Genomic DNA, 24,132 nt, shown 5'->3' with positions numbered 1-24,132 from the left:
GAGATTGCAACACATGCTGCGGTTGCTTATTTACTTATTCTTACATGTATTCGATCCCGGTCTCATTTTTGCGCATTGACATACAGGTGAGCGTTAACGTTCTAAAATTCATCAACATACATATTATAATTCAATCGTTATTCATTCATAAACTAAACTTCTCTATGTTGAAGAGTTGAGCAGGGCTGGTAGTTTTGTACATTCTATAGAAATACATGAGTAGGTATATTATTTAGACTTATTACTTTTGCTTACTGACTTCAATTTTAATTATTTTGTTACAACCCCAGTAACCATGATGGCAGCTTCAGATTCTAAAAAGAAATGCAGACAATATTCGTTAGAATATTTGAAACTTGAGTTTATTGCTTAATTAAGAAACGAAACGAGGCCTATGTGTCTTCTTTGTGAAAAAACGTTTAGTAATGATGCAATGAAACCAGCAAAAATGAAAGATCATCTTCAAAGACTCCATCCCAATAAGAAAGATAAAGTTCTTGACTTTTTTAAAGAACTGAAAGAGAAATACACACACACATCGACCAACTATAAAATCATTTATGAAAGCACCTGCCGAAGCTGACAATAAACAAGGATTAACAGCCTCCTACAATATTTCTTTTAATATAGCAAAAAAGGAAAACCATATACAATTGCAGGACATTGTTATACCCACAATCAAAGAAGTAATTGAAACCACAATGAAAAAAGATTCTGGCCCTGTTTTAAAATGCTTACCATTGAGTGCAAATACCGTGAAAAGACGCATTGATGAAATGGCTGAAGATGTAGAATAAACTGTAGTATCAGAACTCAAAAATAGTAAGTTCTCCATCCAACTTGATGAATTTACATTCGATAGTTCTTCTATTCTTATGGCTTATGTAAGATATTATAGTAAAACCAAACATCAAATTATTGACAAATTTTTATTTGCAAAATATCTTGAAGGTGATGGAACAGGGTTGATAATTTTTCAGCGATTGGAGGAATATTTAAATAAGTATGATATTCCATTTACTAATATAACAGCAGTAGCCACAGATGGCACATCTGCAATAGTGGGGTGTTATCGAGGTTTCGCTGCCTTTCTGAAAGAAAAAGTTCAAAGTGTACATACTATTCACTGTGTGTTGCATTGAAACCATTTGGTGGCAAAAACTCTCAGTGATGAACTGCATGATACTCTAAGAGTGTGTATTAAATCTATTAATCAAATTAGAGCTCATCCTCTTAAATCGCGATTGTATGCCAAACTTTGTGAAAAAAATGATGAAGTAGCAAACCAATTACTCTTGCATACTGAAGTAAGATGGTTGTCTAGAGGTGCAAGTCTACAAAGATTTGTTGAGTTGTTTGACTCAACCTCTATCTGTTCTTACAGATATTAATTTGTTTTTGAGTGATGAAATGAAGAGAAATAAGAATCATATTTTCTACTTGGCAGACTTATTTTCAAAATTTAATGACATACAGACCCATCTACAAGGTAAAGATGTCACGATTATTCAAGCTCGGATGATTCTTTTAGGCCTCAAAGCTAAATTAGCCTTATTTAAATCATCAGTGTTACGAAAAGATTTTCAGTACTTTTCGAATCTATGGCAATTGGAAGAAAAAGATGAAGACTTAGAAATATACACAAAACATCTTCAAAATCTGAGCGATGATTTTAAATTGCGCTTTGCAGATTTTGAAAACATGCACATTCCAAAATGGGTTATCACGCCATTTTTTGCAGATATTGAAAATATCGAAAGTAACTTAAAAGATGAACTTATTGAATTGTCAGTTGATCTTGAAGCTAAGACGCTTTTTAAAAAAAGGACTTTAAGTTACTTTTGGATGAATATGGGTTGAATATGAATATGAATTTGGATGATAAATGTTGTAGAAAAATATCCAAAACTTTCTGAAATGGTACTACCCTTTTTGCTTGTATTTCCAAGCTCATACATGGTTGAAGAGCTGGTTTCAGCCATATTAATTCCATCATCATCAAATTCCTGCCATGTACCCTCAAGGGGTGTACAGGATATGACAGTACTACATGAAAAATTTACATCATTACTAACTTCCTATCTACAATTTTCCTCCAAATCAGTCTGTTACTTGTCAAGACTCCAACATTATCAGATCTTATATTTCTATCCTCTAAGGCACTTTGTACCGTATCACATGTTAATTCCATTTTAACAAAACAAAGAAATAAGCTAGATATAGAATTCCGTGGTGATTTAAGGCTGAAACTTACTAATTTTGAACCCAACATTGCTAATCTTGTCAAGGTCACAAAGCACATCCTTAACATTGACGTTAGTAAATTGTATACTAAGTTAATAAAAGTGTTATTTTCATATATATAAGGAAGATTGTATTATTGTTATTTTGTTACCTAAATTAAATTTTATATATTATTTATTCCTCCTATCAAATATGTAATGTTAAGAAGGATGTCAAAAACAAAAACATATCCCTTTGACTTTAAGCCAATATAATAATATATACTATATTATACATACAATAAACTGTAACTATAAAATAAACAATCTAAAAACTCACACAAACATCTTTTTTGCTTGTCCTATTATAATTACGTAATAATAAAATAGATGGGGTCGATAAAAAGTCAAGAAACTCTTGAAGGGGTCGACGGTCAAAGAAGTTTGGCAACTCCTGGTGTAAGAGATAGAAATTTTTTGCTTGAAGGAAGGTGAATGGGTAGAATGGTTTGCCACAGGAAGTTAGGATTAACTGGTGAATGAATTCAAGGAGAAGTATGATAGGTATTATGTAAATGACATTGAGGGCAGATCTACCATGATGAGTCTCTGATGCCTTCTTCTTCTTCAAAACCTTTTGGTTCTGTCCACTGCTGGACGAAGGTCTCCTCCCCATGATTTTCCAGACCACTCTGTTTTCTGCCTCTGCCATCTATCTCACTCCTGCAATTTGTTCCAGTTCATCCCTCCACCTTCTTCTCGATCTTCCTCTTTGCCTTGCTCCATCCATTGGTCTCCACTCTGTTGTTTTTCTAGTCCATCTCCCATCACTGCATCTGGCAATATGGCCAGCCCATCTCCACTTAGCTTGTTTAATGTATTTTACAATATCCATGACACCTGTTTGAGATCTTATCCAGGTATTTGTCTTCCTATCTTTTAATGTTATTTTTAGCATACTTCTCTCCATGCGATGTTGTGTTGTTCTCAGCTTTTTGTTTAGGGCTTCTGTTAAAGTCCATGTTTCTCCCCCATATGTTAGGACAGGAAGTATGCACTGGTCGAAAGCTGTCCTTTTTAGACTCATAGGGATGTCACTTCTCAATATCTCTCTCATTTTTCCATAAGCCATCCATCCAAGGTGAATTCTTCATTCAATCTCTTTTCTTTGGCAATCCTCAAAGGATAACAATTGGCCCAAATATACATATGAAGTAACTTATTCTGTTTCATGGTTTTCAACTTTGACAGTACTATGGTTTATGTATTTATTCATCATTATTTTTGTTTTTTCTCTATTTATTTTTAATCCAATTACTTTGGAGGCTTCATTTAGCTGATTTAGCCTTTCTTCCAGGTCTTCAAGATTATCTACTATTAGGACAATATCATCTGCAAATTTCAGATGATGCAGCCTTTCTCCATTTATGTTTATTCCTTTTGTTTCCCAATCAAGGCTTCTAAAAGACTTCCTCTAGTGCAGTAGCTATAAATAATTTGGGAGATATGGTATTGCCTTACCGGATGCCTTTTCGTATTGGGAACCTACAGACTTGTTATTAATAACAGTAATAATATTAATGATAGAATATGGAAAAACAATGCTTTCAGTAGAGAATTAGAACCACATTAAAACATCAGCATAAAATATTTCTTAAAGCAACAAATTGTTAATAAAATGTTAACCTTATTTCAAAATAGAAAAAAATGTCTTAGTTTTTGCCCATGCACAGCACTAATTTCAGATGTGTTCTGAAACCTGTTGTACGTTGAATTAAAACTTTCAGTGGTAGTATCGCTGTACATGTTATATCTTAATAAAGGTTAGGCATTGTTGATATTTTCATAATATTCTTAACAAAATAACTGTCAGTTAGCATAACAAGACTGATTGTCATTCAAGTAATATTTATGATTATTATATGACAACCTCCAAAGAGTTCCAGGACTCATCATGATAGCATGCGGAGTAGTGTGTCCTCATCCCATGATGAGGACACACTACTCCACTACACAACAACTCAAAAATACTAACTTCCTCAGGTGAGGCTCAAACTTGCAACCCTGACATCTCAGAGGTAGTCTTATAAATAGTGTGTGCTAACCCACTAATGACAACAATGTTATGACATTAGTAACACAAGAAGCTGTTAAATTACATTCCCCAGTTGCACCTCTCCTATTTCCATAGTATAATCAGCTTCATGTGTTATTGTTATCATTATTATTATAAAAAAAATCTGCTAACACCTTTTATTCAATATAGGGAGTTAGGTAAGACCATTTAGTGCTACTTTTTGAAAATAGGGGGGGGATGCAGTTCAGTTTCCACCAGTAGCTAATCAGAGATAGCTGGCTCAAGACTATTACTAATAATAAACAGCATCCAATGAAGAGATGGCTAACAAGTGCTGCCATCTAGTAATCCTGAACTTTATATATTTATTGTCTGAAATCGAGGTTAATTTTTTTCTTGTTGGAAACACAAGTTTCCAAAAGAAAAAACCTTCTTGCTCTTGCCAAAGACTGACTTACTTGGGAACCACCCAAAGAAATGGTCAGAAAAGTTTCTCTAGTCAGCAACTAAATTTGAACTGAGGATAACTTTCTTCATGTAGCTTAATTGCAGGTGCAAATGCCACTTTCTCAGGTCTACACAAGCCTTTTATGTGTTATTATAATTTGACTTTTTTATTTAAGAATCTCTAAAAACATGCTCAAAATGTAAATAAATAATTATTCTCTATTCCAGTTAGGTGTTCCTTTTCCAAGTTATATTATCTCCGTTACTGTTGTGGAGAAACTAATAATTCTAAATATCAGAAAATGGAAACAAACTTACATGAAATAAATTTAGTAGTCATAAAATTTTCAGTTATGTATCATAGGCATTCATTCTCAGTGCATTGAAAAACTCAGCTTTTTACACAGAAGTAGATTCCTACACTGACAAAACTTGAAAAGATCTGATGGCCTTTGGCTATCCCCTTTATTGCATTATTTTCATCCAAATTCCTGATCATTAGATTATTATTACTACATGACACCTCCAGGAAGTCCAAGGACTCATCGTGGGAGGGCACACTATTCTACTTCACTAAATACATCTCATCCCCTTCCACTGATACCCAATTCTCCAACTACAACACCACTACCATCAATGGCATCTATTGCACATCATCACCAACAACAGTATTTTTTGTCTGTAAATTAAGTGTGTCCTGAAGGCTGATTTGTCTGTACATGGAATGAAAAACCCGAGTTTCTGGGAGAAAAAATCCTGCTACCACTGTATGAGATCGGCTAATTCACCTTCAACTAAAAAAGCCCATATAAAAGGATTCCCCTTGCCACGATGAGAATCAAACACAGGTCATTTCCAATCGAAAGGTGCAATGTTCTGCTATTTGAAGCTTTTCCACTTGGTTATATTATAAATTAAAGATACCAAGAAATTATATACATGGTTTAATCCTTTATCCAAATGTAAGCAAACAAAGTTCCCAACACCTATTTCTAATCCAGAATATTTTAATAATAAGGTGCAACCTTTTGGCTACTCGTACATGAAAATATGATTTTGCCATTACTTCAATCTTAGTATCACCTCTGGGTCTGGCTCCCATTGACAAGACCTTAATAAAGATTGAAACCAGTCTGGGTAGTGACCCTTCCCATAATGTATAGCATTATACATACCCATAAGGATTTGTGCTTTGTATTATGGGATGCTAAGGGAAGTGATGTGAAGTCATCCAAGTAGCCCCAGTTCTCATTATATTTCAGGTATACAAACTTTGTTTACTTATAATAAATTTAGTTTAATCCTTTATCCAAGTGTGAGCAAACAAAGTTTGCGCCTGACAGTATCTTCAGGACTGGGGTAAGGTGGTACAACACCAGGCCACTCCTTGCAAAGGTGGAGCAAGTTACCAACACTCCTATCTCAGTATCTCCCATAATGCAAAACACATCTCCTTGTAGATGTGTTTTGCATTATGGGAGATACTGATATATGTCTAATGTTATGCATTAAGGGAAGGGCCACAACCCAGACTAGTTTCGACCTTTATTGAGGTCTCTTCAGTGGGAACCAGGCCCAAGTGGAGATACCAGGCAGAAGCATTAGCAGGTCATCTCTAGCTATAGGAGTTGCCAAATGGTGTATCACCCTTCTTTAATAAATTACTCTGGATTTAGAGAAAGATGTTGAAAGTTTATTTTTCACTTGGTTAGAGTATAATAAATTTAGTTTAATCCTTTATCCAAGTGTAAGCAAACCTGCTAATGCTTCTGCCTGGTATCTCCACTTGGGCCTGGCTCCCACTGAAGAGACCTCAATAAAGGTCGAAACTAGTCTGGGTTGTGGCCCTTCCCTTAATGCATAACATTAGACATATCTGCAAGGAGATGTGTTTTGCATTATGGGAGATACTGAGATAGGAGTGTTGGTAGCTTGCTCCACCTTTGCAAGGAGTACCCTGGTGTTGTACCACCTTACCCCAGTCCTGAAGATACTGTCAGGCGCAAACTTTGTTTGCTCACACTTGGATAAAGGATTAAACTAAATTTATTATACTCTAACCAAGTGAAAAATAAACTTTGTTTACTTATATTTGGATAAAGGATTAAAAAAAATAAAAAAAATCATCTAACGCCTTTTATTCCCTAATAGGGAGTAGGCGAGGCCTTTATACCCTGTCTAGCTTTTGGAGACTGAGTGGGCAGTTCAATCTCCACTGGTAGCCAATCAGAGATAGCTGGCCCATGTTTATCACTAATTATAGCAGCCGCTGATGAAGAGGCTGGCAAACAAGTGCTGCCATCTCTTGGTACCTAACCCTAACAAGATATGTCACTGTCTGAAATAATGTGGGTACCACGGTCGATTTTTTGAGTTTATATAACGAAAAACCTGAGTTTCCCAGGGGAAAACCCGCTTGCCTATGCCAGAGATCGACTAACTCTGGAACTGGTCGAAGATAGGCTTAGAAAGTTCCTCCAGTCGGTGACTAGACTAGAACCTAGGTCTAACTTCAAGCGGCCAAGCGCAGAGGACGCAAGCACCACTTCCACTGAGCTACACAGGCCTTCTCTTGTAATCTTTAATTTATAACTTATGTACCTATATTGAAGCAGATATTTTAGTGACATACAAATTTACAAATTGCAAAGAAAAAAAGCAAATCATTGGCAGAAATTGTATACTTACCATCATCACCTCTTTCACCTTTCATGCTAAATCCTGGTAGTCCATTACTTCCAGGAATTCCTGGGAGTCCTGGTTCACCAGGTAATCCCCGATAGCCAACTGGTCCAGGTGCTCCAGATTTACCTAAAAATGAAGAACAAAATAATAAGAATGTCTAAATTATTATTATTATCCAATCACAAATTATTAATTATTTTTGCAACACTAAATCTGCCTTTCCAAGACTTTTTCCATTAATTTCGAGTCTAACTAATGCTTTACCCATCCACCTTAGGAATCAATTCCATCTCTCCTTTATAATAAACAAGTAACTGCCTGCCTTATCTCCAACTGTTGTCAACTGAAAAAGCAAGCAAAATAGCTCAATAGATCACAAAAATGTTGAACATGCTAATAAGCAGAAAAAAGGAGGATAAATCTGTGTGCAGATTTTTGTACTTCAATTGTATCAAAGAGACTAGATTAGAATCTGCGGAACATCATCCCTACATTCCAGACTTAGCTTTGTTGGATTTCCGATTATTTTCTAAGTTGAAGACACAAAGATAGCCATTTCAAAAATGACACAAAGGTCAAAGCAGAGGTATGACAATGGTTCCAAAAACAATCAAAAATTGTACTATGATAGCTCTCAAATACTTGTTATGAAAAATAGTATATGAGAATAAAGTAGAGCTTTCAAACTATTTTGTTTATCATATATTTTACTGACATACATATTGTGGGAGTTCTCATAATGGAAGCATAACTCCCTTGTGATATCTACTTGTTGCCCTTCTTTTTTCAGAAACCTCCATATACAATTATAATATCATTTCTTATCTAGTCTTTAATCCTGATCTATATAATCCCATATGCTAAATCTAAGAAATGCCAGTTAAAAATTCAGAAATATCATAGTACACCTTGATATACACAGTATTTGAAATACACAATTTTCATTTTGCATGGTCAAAAAAAAGCTACAAATTTTTATTTTATGCAGTATAATTTCAGTTTAATATGGTCAAGCTATACAAGGTCACACTTACGATTTTTATTTTCTTAGAGTTTTCATTTCAGTCATGAAGCAGTAGAAATGAGTGATGCCGCCTTATTTCAAGTAAGGTGCCATTACATGTTTTATGGCACCTTACTTGAAAACAGTAAATCTCACACACCTGAAGCAAAACAATTATTATTATTATTCAAGCTTCCATGGAGTCAAAATACTCATTGTGAGACGTCCTTCTTAGGAAACACAAAGTTTATGATACTACTTCCTGAACTCATTAACCATTTTTGCTCTCACCACTCTAATAGGCAATGCAGCACACGATTCAACCACCCTCCATGCAAAGAAACCACTCCTCACCCTCTTGCTCATGGCTTCCTTTCGTAACTTCCAGGGATGGCCCCCTTGTCATCGCTCCTTCCTGCTGTTTCACCAAGCAAAAGAATTCTCCAGATTCAAGCCTGTAACTACCTCTCAACAGTTTAAAAGTCTCAATCGTATGAACTCTCCTTCTACTATCTATCAAACTCTGCAGTCCGCATTCCCTCAGCCGATATTCATAACTAACATTGTATCCTTAAACTGTCTTTGTTATCTGCCTCTGTACCCTTTCCACAGTTAATGTATCCCCTTCAAATCCTGGGGACCGAATCTGAGAACAATAGTCTAAGTGTGGTCTGATCAGGGTCTTATACAATGCAATGATAACTCTTATCTCTGCAGGTCAGCTGGCTTCTCAGTATTGCAGCAATTCTCTGGGTTACCTTCACCACCTTTGCAATATGCTCCCTGAATTTCAGTTTTAAATCAATCATCACCCCCAGATCTCTTGTCTTCCCTACTTCCTCCAGTACAGCTCCTCCAATCGAGTATGCAACCTCCCAAACTTCAAGACTTTACATTTTGCTGCATTAAACCTATATTCCCATTCATTTGCCCATCTGTTTATTCAAATCCTCTTACAGGGCTGCTGCACCTGCACTATTACTAATAACCCTTCCCAGCTTCACATCATCTACCAATAACTGAATATTCCCCTGAAATCCACTGACAATATCATTGATATAAAGGTTAAACAATATAGATCTCAGTATTGAGCCCTATGTGACCCCATTTGTAACCTTCTGCATCCTTGATATTGGCCCACCATACACAGCTCTCTGATACTTATCAGACAGCCAATCCTGAATCCAGCTGACTAACCTGACATCCAAACCCATGTGCTGTAACTTAAATATCAGCTTATCATGTGGCACCCTGTCAAATTATTATTATTATTATTCCTGACACCTCCAAGGAGTCCGAAGACTCATCGTGGGAGGACACCTACAACTGTCTCAACCACTACACCGAACCTCTACTATGAATCATCTCCATCAACGCCATCTACCGCCCACCTCCACCACAACTAGTATTTTTTGTCTGTAAATTGTGTGTTCTGAAGGGTCGATTTGTCTGTATGCGGGATGAAAAACCCGAGTTTCCGGAAGAAAAAACCCTGCTACCTCCGTATGAGATCGGCTAACTCACCTTCGATTGAAATCATCCAGATAAAGATTCCTCCCATCGCGACAAGAATCGAACTTAGGCCTATTCCAATCGAAAGGAGCAATGTACCGTCACCTTTGCAAAATCAAAAAAAAAAAAAAAATGGCAGTATATGCCTTTCCCTCATCAACTGCTCTTGTCACTTTATTATAAAAGGCAATCATATTACTAAAGCAAGAGCACCCTTTAATAAATCCATGTTGACTCTCACAGATAACATTACCCTCATCTGCCCAATGCTGTATATGATCCCCTCACTAATTTCTACAAGATCTTAACAATTAGTGATGGAACACAAACTGGCCTATAATTAGACATATCCAGTCTGCTACTGCCCTTATGCAATGGCACTATCTTATCTTCCTTCCATTCCTTGGGTACATTTCCTGTAGGCAGACTTTCATTGAAAAGCCAGGTCAACAGAGCTGTCAGTTCTTTAGCACACTCTCTCTCAAAACCCGTGGTGAAATACCATCCAGTCCCACAGCCTTACGGACATCCAGAGTACTCAATATTAGGAATACGCTCTCCTCTTGCAGCTCTAAACCTCAAACCTGCCCTATCCCTCCAGTATTAAAACTTACTTCTTCAGGATGAAATACTCCAATAAAGTGTTCATTGAACAACTCCACTTATATATTCTGTTATATATTTTCAGGTGCAAACTTTGTTTGCACCTGAAAATATATATCAGGACTGGGGTAAGGTAGTGCAACACCAGGCTTACACTTAGATAAAGGATTAAACTAAATTTATTATAGTCTAACCAAGTGAAAAATAAACTTCTAACATCTTTCTCTAAATCCAGAGTAATTCAATAATAAGGTGGTACACCTGTTGGCAACTCCTATAGGTAAATATGACCTCTCCTATTGCTTCTGCCTTAGTATCTCCACGTTTGGATCTGCCTCCCACTGAAGAGACCTCAATAAAGGTTGAAACAGGTCTGGGTAGTGGCCCTTCCCTTAATGCATAGCAGTATACGTGTCTGCAGGGAGATGTGCTTTGCATTATGGGAGATCTGAGACAAGAAGTGATGAGATCTTTCTCCACCTTTGCAATGAGTTGTCTGGTGTTGCACTACCTTACCCCAGTCCTGAAGATATTTTCAGGTGCAAACTTTGTTTGCTTACACTTGGATAAAGGATTAAACCATTATTATAGTCTAACCAAGTGAAAAATAAACTTCCAAAGTCATTCTAGTTACTTTTTCAAGAAAAATTAACTTGTTAATTTCATAAATTAATTTTGAATACACAGCTCTCTGATACCTATCAGACAACCAAATCTTGAAACAAGTTGACTAACCCAACATCTAAACCCATGTGCTGCAACTGAAAATTGAAATTCATTGAAATTAGATAATACTTATTTCCAATAAATAATTTTATAATCAAATTAATGCATTATTCAGTTCAGTATTAACTTTACAAATCATATATCCAGTATGCACAACATATAAAATAGACAATCTATTATTTAAAAAAAACAATAATAATAAAAAATTGCTTTTCTAACTAAATAATTTCATTACAATTTGATTAAATACTGTGGTATATCTAGGTATGCAATTCTAATATAGTATTGTCTCAAACTTATTTTCAAAGTTCATAACATGAATTAACTTAGTATAATTAAATACTTGAACATTTGACATAATGACAAGGCTTTTTAACAATGTTGTTTAAAAAATAAATTATTTTGCATGGACAAGCCAAAGATCAGATCCTATGAATGAGTACATCATCTAGCTCTGCAGCAAGTGCTAGCTAATTGTTCATTTCTTGAATTTTATTTGTCTTATCTATTAAATTATTGTTTATGGAAGATTTATATAAATTTCCCCTTCACTATGATCAATAAGTGGTGTCGAGGCTAGCTGGTGAACGGACGTGCTATCGGAGAGCTCCTGAGAGATTTGTGTTTTTTGTTGATTTATTGGTGTTTTGGATTCAATTTAATGGACTTAAGTGTGTAATTTTGGTATATTATTGGAGCTTTATTAGCGTGGTTAGTGTACTAAAGTGTTTTATAACATAATCTATGTCAGGAAGTCGCCGCTAGATGAATTCGTAATGTGTAGTGTTCGTGCAAGCTCCAGATAAGATAAGTATCATTTTCAGTTATCGATACAAATTACTTAAAATTGTGTAGTTTTGTTTTGTTTGCCTTGCGTATTTTAGTGCGTCTATTTTTGGTGTGTCATAACGTATAATTTGACAAAACACGTTGCAAATAAGGATGGCACCTGTGCGAAGGAAAATGGCGGCCAGTAATGAAGGTTCGCCATCGTTATCAAAGAACTGTAGCATAAAAGAAATGAGTCAGTGTACTTTTTCCTAGCTGTGAAATGTACGCTTTGCGGAGTGCGGTCGGAGTGTGGTTAGATGATAATAAAGGATTGAATGTGTGTAGAAAATGTAGGGAGAATGAGGAATTGAAGTGTATTTCGGATCGTGAGTGTGATATTTTTGTCAACCTTCAGAATGAAGGAAATAGGGATATGACAAGAAACGGCAAGGTTGTACATGAAAATTGTGAGAGTGTGAATGTAGAAAGTGTGAATGATAGTATAAATGGTTTCTCAGAGAACAAAAAAGATGAGATAGATGCATTGAGTGAGATCGCGTTGTTGAATAGTGCGATAGAAAGAGCAAAACAGCAGCTAGAGTGCATGAACAAAAGTAGACTGAATGAACCAACCAATAATAAAAGGTATGACAGGAAAAATAGACGTATGAATGTGAACATGAACAAAATGAAGGATAGAGTGCTGTATGGAGACGCGTTAGTACGAGGTGTGTTAGTAGAGGATTTGACAAAATCATACCAACCTGGTGCGACCATAAAGGACGTAACTGCATCTATTAGAGAGCAAAAGGAAAGGGTGAAAGAAATGATTGTTGTGGCAGGTACGAATGATTTGAAAGGAGATAAAATGGAAATGATAGAAGACCTGAATGAATTGTTTGAGGTAGCAAAAGAAAAGAGTGAGAGAGTTAGAATGATTAGTCTTTTGCCATATGACAGTGAAATGTTTAAAAGGAGGGCTATAATTGCGAATGACTTTATGCGTGGGTTATGTATGACGAGTGGTGTGGAATTTGTGGATGTGTGGAGTGAGTTTGATGGGCGAAAGGATCTATATAAGATGGATGGCTTGCATTTGAATGGTTACGGTGTAAGAAGACTTGAGAAAGTGTTGCTGAATGTAGTGGATGTGCAAATTCAGGGAAACTAGATTTGTTAGGGGGGGGGGGGGAGTAGAGATACAGTCCTTATGGAGGCAGTTGAATGTAAGAATGAATATAATATGCCAGAGCAAATAAGGACAACAAATCTGAGTGGGATAGTTAATATAAGGCATCAAGGTAGGGCTGGGGCTAATGGGGGTCTTAAATTCATGTACACTAATACTAGGAGTATTAGGAACAAGAAGGAAGAGTTTTTAGCCATGGTTGGCACTTATAGACCACAGGTTATAGGTATTAGTGAAACATGGCTGACTGTAGATGATATAACTAGTGGGATTGAATGTGATGGGTATAGTGTGTTCAGGAATGACAGAGAGAATAAAATGGGGGGAGGAGTATTGTTGATGATAGCTGATGAGCTCCAGCCAAGGAGAATAGAAGTTGAATTGCAGGATAGAGAAAAGAGCACATTTGAGGCCATTTGGTGTGAGATTGTGGCTAGCAGAACTAAATATACAATTGGGTGCTGCTATAGACCAGGTGATGGAAAAGATGGTGGTGACAGTATGCACAAGCAAATAGAAGAAATGGGTGGAAGGAGGGTGATTATTATGGGAGATTTCAACTATGGTCGCATTGATTGGAGTGAGGATAGGACACACGGGAGGAAGGAACTGGATTTTATGCGGTTATTAAGGGATAACTATCTGCGACAGCATGTAATGGAAAATATTAGGGGACAGAGAGAGCTTGACCTAGTAATTACATCTGAGGATTTGGCTGTAACAAATATGACCACATTGCCACCAATCGGTGAGAGTGATCATAGGGTCTTAACTTGGGAGGTGGCTAAAGGTGTAGAATTTTCAATTAAGACAGGGTACATGTGGAATTATCGGGCTGGAAAGTATGACATGCTTAGGAGTTTGATTGGTTCAGTGCCATGGCATGTACAACTGCAAGGACTAGAAGTTGATAGTGCATGGGAGGTAGTTAAGAAGTGCTTGTATGAAGCAATGGCTGACTGTATACCTAGAGTCCGAATAATAAATCAAGTAGGGGTTAAATGGATGAATAACACCATTAAGCTTGAGTTGCAAAAAAAGAAACAACTATGGAGGGAATTTAAGGAGAAGGGTGACCGGCAGGCACATGAACGGTATAAAGCGCAGGCCAGAAGGGTGACGAGTGTGGTAAGAAAAGCAAAAAAGGATTACGAAAGAACATTGGCGATGCAGGCTAAAGAGAATCCTAAACAGTTTTTTAAATATGTAGCAAGTAAAAGGAAAAATGTACATGGCAGATTGATTTTAAAGAATGCTGATGGTAGGGAGGTAACTGAATCAGTTGAGATAGTTGAGTTACTGAGTGAGCACTTTGCAAAAGTATATCATCCAGGTGGTGACATTGCAGAAACGAATAAACCAGTAGATTATACGGGAATTGTGGTTAATGAAGTGGAGGTGAGTAGTCTATTGCATAACCTCAATGTCAATACATCTGTGGGATTGGATGGTATACCAGCTCGTGTTGTACGAGAAGCAGCTAAAGAATTGTCAGTACCCTTGACCATTTTGTTTAATTTGAGTCTCGGGTCTGGGTTAGTCCCGAGCGGGTGGAAAGAGGGGAAAATAGTTCCACTGCATAAAGGTGGTTCCAAGACTGCTGTTGTAAATTACCGACCGATTAGCATATCAGGAATCATTGTCAAGGTCTTAGAGAAATTAGTCAAGAAAAGAATACAGGATTGGATAGATGAAAATGGGATATTGTATGGGGGACAACATGGTTTTGTGAAGGGTAGATCGTGCCTCAGTAACTTGCTCACGTTTTATAACACAGTGACGGCTGAACTGGATAGGGGTAATGGGTTTACAGTGATACTACTGGACCTTGCCAAGGCCTTTGATAGGATACCACATGGAACCCTAATCAGTAAACTGGAGCAGATGGGTATAGATATAGGGTTGGTGAGATGGATAAGAGGGTGGTTGAAGGAGAGATATCAAAGAGTGGTTTATTCAGGAGTGGAGTCTAAAAGACGTCTTGTGACTAGTGGAGTGCCACAGGGCTCTGTTCTTGGACCACTGCTTTTCAATTTGTTCATCAATGATATTGGAAAGGATCTGAGAGGAAGTGTTCACTTGTTTGCTGATGATGCAAAGTTGGGTAGAGCAATTGTGAGTGCACAAGATGTCAAAATTTTACAGGATGATTTGGATAGTTTGGAGGACTGGGCTAGGAAAAATGGATGTCAATTTAATGTGGCAAAGTGTAAGGTTATGCACTTTGGGGTGAAAAGAATAGCAGCAGTATATCGCATTGGTGGAATCATACTCCAGGAGATTGATGAGACCAGGGATTTGGGAGTGTTGGTGGATAGGGAGTTGAAGTTTAGGGGGCACATTGCAAAAGTAACTAAAACAGCTCTCCAAATCACTTGGCTTCTGAAAAATACTTTAACATGCAGAGACGAACAAGTTGTTGTTCCTCTGTATCGAGCCTTGATAAGACCCCATCTGGACTTCTGTGCCCAGCTATGGGCACCAGGGTTTCTTCGTGATAGGGAGGAAGTGGAGAGGGTCCAGAGACGAGTGACCAAGATGATAGCAGGTCTGTGGAATGAACCTTATGAGAATAGGTTGAAGATTTGTGGGTTGCAGAAATTGGACGATAGGCGAAGGAGGGGTGATATGATTGAGACATTCAAATTACTGAAGGGTTTTTATAAGATTGATCCAGAAGATATTTTTGAAAATATGACTGGTGGTGGGAGGACTAGGGGCCATGCATGGAAGCTGGGCAAGAGCGTGGTTGACAAGGGTGTTAGAGCTAGGTTCTTTACTTGGAGAGTGGTAAATGAGTGGAATAAGCTTCCAGAGTCTGTTGTGGGTGCTACGACCGTGAATGAGTTCAAGGCAAGGTATGATAGATACTGTGTGAATGTTGAATAGTTGTTCTTGACATGATGTTAGGGCCTCCCTCGATGAGTCTGTCGACTCCTTGGAGTTTCCCGGAACAACAATAATAATAATAATAAAAAAATGAAAGAATACAAACTACACTTTAAGTTTCGAGAAATGATGCAAAAACTGAAAGCAAATTGCAGGGACAAGAAAGTGCTAAAAATACTGGAGGGAAGAGTTCTGTTGTTGTACTATTTAGTAAAAATGATCAGATGAGAGATGCTTTTCTAGACAAATGGCTCAAGGAATTCATGTGATTGTGCTACAAAAGTCAAGGTTGCATTATGTAATACCTTTAAAAAATATCATGGAGCTGCTGACACTAACTCTAGATTGCTACTGCCACAGGGTTTTTGAGGACCTTCCAAAGTGGAGGTATTTAACTTTAATGAGGTATCCAATTCTCACACAAAATGCTGTTTCTAGCTGTTAGCCAAAGCAAAATGGATTCTAAAATGTTTGAACTCCTTAAGTGCCTTTATAATACAGCCTATTACATAGCTAAATTCGACAACCCATTTACCGATCTCAAAAACTTAATATTCCTTTGTTAAATAAGGATGATATAGATACAAGTCTCGCAGAGCAATACCAGATTCCTCCAAGATTCCTCTTCAAAAAACTCATCTCCCAGGTACTTTGATATATTAAGAGAGGAAAATGAATAAGTTATTCTTGCCATGGAAGGCTGGTAATCAGTTAGTTGGCACTGGAATAAACGGAGCAGGAACCATGCTAAAAAAACCATGGGCTAGTGGCAAAATTAAAGAGAGACATGACAGATCTTATATCAACACTACTGTATTGCACATAATTTGAATATGGATATTTTAAATTCTATTAACCTTTAATTAGTTGCATGGGCTTATTTGACCTCAGCCGTCATTCAAGTTCGATATCTATAAAACTAATGACGAATTTTTGATGCGATTTCGACTAGGTGAGTTTCTTGCTCGGCACAGTCAGTTGTGGAGTATTCTCACCCCATGTGACTAATTGCATAAGTGTTTTTTTGAGCGATATTTTATTTTATTTTGTACTTTTATATTTATTTTCTTGTTCTAGTCACAATGCGTACATTTGTTGACACTGCTGTGTAATATGTCCAAGATCAAAGGATCAAAAATAAGGTCAAAGTGTGAAAAATGTCTGAGCTTTTGTTGCAATCAGCATTCTTCAGTAAGATGCAATAATTGTATGGAATATTAAGACTGAATAAAAATGTTAATAATTAATATAAAAATAAATTATTTAATATTTAATAATTATTTAATACTTATTTAATTTTACACACCATAATCAACTTAATAAATTAGAACATTTCATGAGAAATATTGAACTGTAATTTTGCAGTCAAATAGACCCACATGCAACTAATTATGTAACAAAAAAAAAGGTGCAAGTAATTAAGGGTTAAAGATGTTCTCTGTTTTCTGGCGTTAAAAAATTAACATTAACATCCAACCTCTATAGAGCCAAAAACTCATTGTGGGAATAAAAAAAATTATATACCTTTTACCAGGATTCACCAAAAAGACAAAGAATTAGGAAAAGTAGGATAAATGTTGCAAACATCCTGAAGTTCAACTATCTGCATTCAGGGTGAGTATCTAAAACAATGTTAGCACTGACTGCATTTGTTAACAACTACTCTACAATGATAATGCATTTGGAGGAAATAGATAATGGAAAAGGAGATAATGCTGCAATATCAAAAGGCCTGTAAAAGAAAATGAAACATATCCTTTGCAATAAGTATCCATTGATTTTTTAGTGTATTGTGTGGATTTTTATTGCAAACTGACCTGCATTTTTTTCAGTTGGATACAAGTGTCCTTCAGTAGTGTTGTTGGAATTTTTTGTTGTTTATATTGTGCTTTGCTACTTGTTTTTTTAATGCTGTTTCTGCTTCTGAAAACTGTCCATCAAAAATGTGTGCAGCAGAAGGCTTCTGTATGGCGATCTTTCTCTGCCTTGGATTTTTTTGCATTGAATGCAATGCAAAAAGTGCTATAGGTATGCATCAAAAATGTGAAAGATGGACTGATTGGGTAAACGAGAAGAAGGTTACAAAGAAAGAGTCAAAGGCTAGTCGTATATCATTGTATGGGGACTCAATTATTAGAAATGTGCCATGACTAATAAAGTGCACAAAATATGCCTTCCTGGTGGAACAATGAAGCAAATAACTGATGGGTTCCAGAAAAGGAAAGACAGGGTGTCAAAGTTAGCGGTAATTGTGGGCACAAATGACTTAGTTGGGGGAATAAAGAATGTTGATAGAGACTTCAAGAAGTTGTTGAGACTTCAAGAAGTTGTTGCGATAGAGACTTCAAGAAGTTGTTGCGATAGAGACTTCAAGAAGTTGTTGCAGCAGTTAAAGAAGAAAGTGTTGTTGTAAAAGTAGCAGGTGTGTTGCCCAGATATGACAACAGTAAACTGAGAAGGAGAGCAGAGATAATGAAAAGTAATATGGCTGAGTTGTGTGAGTCAAAGAGGATGCCATTTTTAAATCTGTGGAGTGAATTTAAAGGAAAGTTGGAATGGTTTAAAGTTGATATTTTGCATTTTGAATGGGTTTGGTGTTTGGCACTTAGAAAGGCTATTGTTTTCTGAGAATGAACAAAGTCAAGAAGTTAATGCAGAAAATGATCAGAGTCTACTTATGAAGCAGGACAGCACAACTAAATGGATTGCATGACAGATGGAAGATGGATATGAGGTTGAAGATGTGCTTGCAGCAAGACAAGGTGAGGATGAGACAGGTATGAATGGCAATTGGAATCAGGATTGGGGAAACGGGAATGGTCAGGACAAAGAGAGAGGTGTGATATAGCAGCTAGAATAGAGAATGTTGGTGCTGGTAGAATGGCCTCAAACACACAGGAATTGTTATGTTTGCACACAAATGTAAGGAGTATTCAAAACAAGAGAGCGAAGCTTATTGCATTGATTAAATCAGTATGCCAAAAGATAATTGGAATACATGAAACTTGATTGTCTGAGAAGGATGAGATGTTGGGAATAGAATTAGGAAATATCATTTTCCATAAGAATAGAAATATGAAAAGAGAAGGGGAAGCGCTATTAATGCTTGCAGAGGTATTGTGTCCTCAAAGAGTGGAAGCTGATAATGCATGCACAGATTTTGAATCTGTGTCGTATGAAGTTGAAATAAACAGACTAGTATATAGGCTGCTGTTGTTAATGAGGTATTGACACTGCTGGCAGTTGGGAGTGAGTATAAGGTACTTGTTTGAAAAGTAGTGAAACGAGAAAAGGTTACTTGCCAAAAAAAGGAATATATGTGAAATTATAAGATTATGGGAAGCTCTGTAGTCCACTGGCATCAATACTTTGGATATATGAGCTGTGCAGGAAAAATGCTGACAGTGTCTAACCCAAACTGCGATGCAGCTCTAACAACATCGTATCGTGCTTAGCAGCAAGTGATTTAGGAGTTCTTGAGACAAACTGACCCACCCTCTTCTTCAGAGCAAGGATAAAGCCTTGTTTGTTTTCTGGAAGGGAATTTCAAGCAGCAATGGTGTTTTATGGGGGTTGAGATCTGGAGATATGCTGATCACTCAATTCGATTAATATCTTTGGTCTCCAGAAGTATCTTCTCCACTGCTTATGTTCGATATGGTCTTGGAATTTGCAAAAGCGTTTGATAGATTACCACATGATAAGTTGTGTAAAAGCTGCAGAGGAAGGGATTAGGTAGTAAATTGGTTAGATGGATTGGAGATTTTCTCTCTGAACAATACCAGCAAGTTGTGTATGATGGAGCAGTTTCTTAATAAAAGAACGTAACCAGTGGCTTGCCCCAGGATTCTGTTCTGTTCTTGAGTCCCTACTGTTTAACTTGTTTTTAAATGATATGCCATGTGAACTGACTGGGGATATTCAGCTGTTTGCAAATGATGTAATGTTGGGAACAATTACAAGTAGTACTGCTGATGTTAATTCCCTTCTGGAAGATTTGAATAGACATTTTACTTGGACAAAGGAGTGGGACTGTAGTTTTAATATCAGTAAGTGCAAGGTGTTGCATTTTGGAGTGCAGAAATATAAGGCTATGTACAATATTGACAATGCCTTACTGCAGGAAGTGGATGAGATTAGAGATTTGGTGATGGTTGACAGTAGCCTGAAGTTTCGAGGACATATTGCTGGTGTTGCAAAGGCTGCACATTACAGTGCTGCTATGATGAGAAGTACTCTAACATGTAGGGATAAGGAAGTGATTGTGCCACTGTGTAAAGCACTCGTCAGACCAAACTTGGACTATTGTGCTCAGATCTGGTCACCTGGTTTTCAGTTTGATGTGGAAACATTGGAGAGGGTCCAGAGGTGAGTGACTAAGACAATATCATAACTTTGGACTGTTGGCTATGGAGAGAGGTTGAAAAAAAATGTGGATTGCAAAGTTTGGTGGATACAAGGAAAAGAGGTGATATGACAGAGACATTTAAGTTAGTGAGAGGATTTTAATGGATTGATCCAGATGAAATAATAAAAAGAGCAGAAGGCAAGAGGGGAAAAATCAGAGGTCATCCCTAGAAGTTTGGTGAAGAGCAGTGTGAAGGTCGATGTGTTACAAGGAGAATTGTCAGTGAATGGAATGCCTTACCAGCATGAGTTGTTAATGCAAAATTGTTAAGGATTTTAACATTGGAAATGATAAATATGTTTTCAGTTGAACAAATCTCCCATGATGAATCTTCCCACTCCACGGAGGGTAAAATAATAATATTTTGGAAATTTATTCAAACAAATGCCACAGATTTTTCAAAGGGGAAATTTACTAATAAGACAAACAAACTATTATGTGAACAGTGTCTTGAATTAATCAAAAGGAATGAGAGAAGTTCCACAACCTTTTGAGAGGAAATTTGTAGATTACACAAGTAGTGCAGGTGTATATAATGCTACTCAGATAATGCGTGCAGAGAGCTATTTAAATATTTAATGAAAAATACTAACAGATGAGATAATAATGTATCAGATTAAAAAAAAATTGTGAAAATGAACCAGAAATGGTCAATGCTACCTCAATATTATACACAATTACCTAGTCTGAAGACTTGGGAGATTTTGGGTAAACATTTCAGGAAATGTTTTGATAATAATGAAGAAACAGTTTCCACAAATTTTGTGAAACAGTGGTATAAATTCAACGTCTCAGGAAGCATTTAAACATATAGACCTTTTTAAAACTATAGTGAATAATAAGAAAAGTTTTCTATTTCTCTCAAAGTTCCAGTCAATCGAATCTAATAAATAAAAGGGAAATTGAGGTTATCAATGAGTCCCTCTACCTTGCATGACTTATTGCTTATACATATGAATTACTCTTCTCTGCAAGATTTTGTTCCAGATGTCAGTTGTTAAGTGGTATTGTGCAACTAAGTGATATTCTGCAACACTGGAAGCCATATGAAGCCATCATGTGTATGAGCTATGCTGGGCATACACTTTAAACCCACATTAAAAGAAAGAATATTTCTGTATAATTACACTTAACATGTAGTAAGAAATAAAGAATGTATTACAGGAATACCTTGTATAGCATGGTTAATTGGTTCCAAGAAGTGTCAGCGCTATGCAAAACTGCATTGTTCGAGGTCTATTTATAAAGGTTTTCAATTTAATTTGTTTATTACAAAAATTTAGAATAATAAAAATTTTTAAAAATGAAAAAAAATTTTTATTAACTAAATAACAAATGAAATCCTTTTAAACTGATATAAAAGTTGTAGAAAACAAAACAAATATTGCTTCAATTTTAGCATACAGTAATCTACTTTTTACTAAAGTAGTCTTTTAGTGTTTGAACCATCCTTTTCTTCTTTGTCTCTTCAAGTATTAGATCTCTGTAGCATTTGATGGAATTATTGAGACTTTGTCTAACTTTGATGCTTCTTTCCAAATTCAGGTCGGCATTTATGAGAAAGTCAGAAGCTTCGTCAATTTTTCTCACAAAAGTTGAAAGGTCAGCAAAGGAAAATTCTTCAACCATGACATCAGTGGGGTCATCTTCATCTTCTTTTGCTTCATCGACTCGTTGTTGTTGTTCCAACTCCAAAAGTGTTTCATCATCCAGATCATTTGAATGAGAATTAGTACATTCGTTCACATTGTTACAATCGAAACTTGTAAAACCAAGATCTTTGCCCATCTGCACAATTTCTGTCTTACAAAAAGCAACAAAGTCCTTTGAACAATGCGGCAAGATATTATGCCATACAGCTCTCATGTTGCTTTGAGTCATCGCTTGCCAAGATTCATAAATATTTTGAATGGCATCTTTTGTTAAATTTCTTCCAAAATTCACTCAAAGTCCAAGAATCTTCTTCTGCTGCAGCTTTAATAGTCTGAGCAAAAGTTCATCTTAAATAGTAAGCCTTGAAAGTGGAGATAACGCCTTGATCCATCGTCTGCAGAATTGATGTTGTGTTTGGAGGGAAAAAATGAATCTAAGTCAGTCAATAGAGTTGGATGGCCTGGCACATTGTCTAATAAAAGCAAAATTTTGAAAAGAATATCATTCATTTTACAATAGCTTTTAACTTCAGGGCAAAAACAAGTTTTAAACTAGTCTTCGAAAATTGAACAAGTCACCCACGCTTTTTTTTATTCGAACGGCACTGAACAGGTAAATGTTCTTTGTAAAGCCCTTAAGAGCTCTTGGGTTTTTCACTCTGTACATTAACAGTGGCTTCAATTTTAAATCACCTGATGCATTACGTCCTAATAAAAGTTTCAATCAGTCTTTTGACACTTTATACCCAGCTTATGTTTTTTCCTTCTCTGCTAGAAATGGGCGCGATGGCATTCTTTTCCAGAACAAGCCAGTCTCGTCAGCGTTAAAAATTTGATCATTTATGTAGCTTTCCTTCTCAATAAGCTCCTTCAATTCATTGGGAAATAATTCTGCAGTTTTAGTGTTAGTACTTGCACTTTCACCTCGGATTCTTACGTTATGGAGTCTACACTATTTGAAATTGTAAAACCACCTGCGACTTGCTATAAAAGTTTCACTGGTTGTTCCTCCTTCATTTTCGCTTTCATTTTCTTTTATTATGTCATATAGACTTGTTGCTTTTGCCTGGATTATCATTTGACTCGAAGGAATCTTTTACTGATTACAATCTTCAATCCAGATCATTAGAAGGCATTCCATATTTTCCATTGTAGAAGATCGATTTCTCGTGATCACTTTTGACATATAAAAAGCGGTGCTCGTTCCATGTTGTTTAATGTTTTCTTTGCTCTGAATAATTGTTTGTACAGATGACTCATTCATTGAATTCTCACGTGCTATTTTAGCAAACAAAGCACATTTTCTCATGACATTTTATAACTTCAAGTTTCTTCTCTAATGTCTACCACTTGCGTTTTTTTGTTACTCCAACAGTGTGTTCTGTCTCTTTTCACTCATACTTAAATAATAAAAAAATATTAAATACTAATATTAACATAAATAAAAAAATATTAAATACTTAAATATAAATAAAATACTTAAACTTAAATAAAAAAATATTAAATAATATTAACGTAAATAAAAAAATATTAAATACTAATATTAACGTAAATAATAAAATGCCGCTGGGAAAGAACGTGTTTATGTGAGAGCCAATCGAATAACTACTGCATAAATGTGGCTCTCGACTGTCACTTGCGGCGTCCAGGAGTCGCCGGTCAGTGTTGACAATGTTAGTGTAATAATGATAAGTGTAATAATAAAAACCGCGTTAGACCAAAACCCGCGTTGTTCAAAACCGCACTATACAAGGTATTCCTGTACATTGTTTTGTCATCAACCATAACATTTAGTTTTTTAAAATATCACATATAACAATATTTATATAAAACAGACCAATGCTTTGGTGAGAAAAATTGTTTTGTGGATAGTAGATTTAAGTTGTATTTCTAGAGCCCTGGCTACAACTCAGGTGAAGGCCTCATGATCACTCTCTCACCAGATAGA

At 36.3% G+C, this 24,132-nt stretch overlaps 1 protein-coding gene across 1 annotated transcript in view; it reads right to left on the bottom strand.

Annotated features, from left to right (window-relative positions):
* Positions 1-24,132, bottom strand: part of LOC150100817 (uncharacterized) — a 975,156-nt gene that overhangs the window by 571,168 nt on the left and 379,856 nt on the right. Inside the window, exon 16 of the mRNA XM_090401910.1 lies at positions 7,435-7,557. Within this exon, the coding sequence (XP_090258036.1) occupies positions 7,435-7,557 (123 nt within the window). The remainder of the gene's footprint in view (positions 1-7,434; positions 7,558-24,132) is intronic.

The sequence above is a fragment of the Typopeltis vanoorti genome, chromosome 12 (genome assembly GCF_054136105.1).
Source record: "Typopeltis vanoorti isolate ZY-2024b chromosome 12, IOZ_Tvanoo_1.0, whole genome shotgun sequence".
NCBI lineage: Eukaryota > Metazoa > Arthropoda > Arachnida > Uropygi > Thelyphonidae > Typopeltis > Typopeltis vanoorti.
The sequence above is the reverse complement of the archived record's forward strand: the minus strand, read 5'-3'. Positions and strand labels throughout refer to the sequence as shown.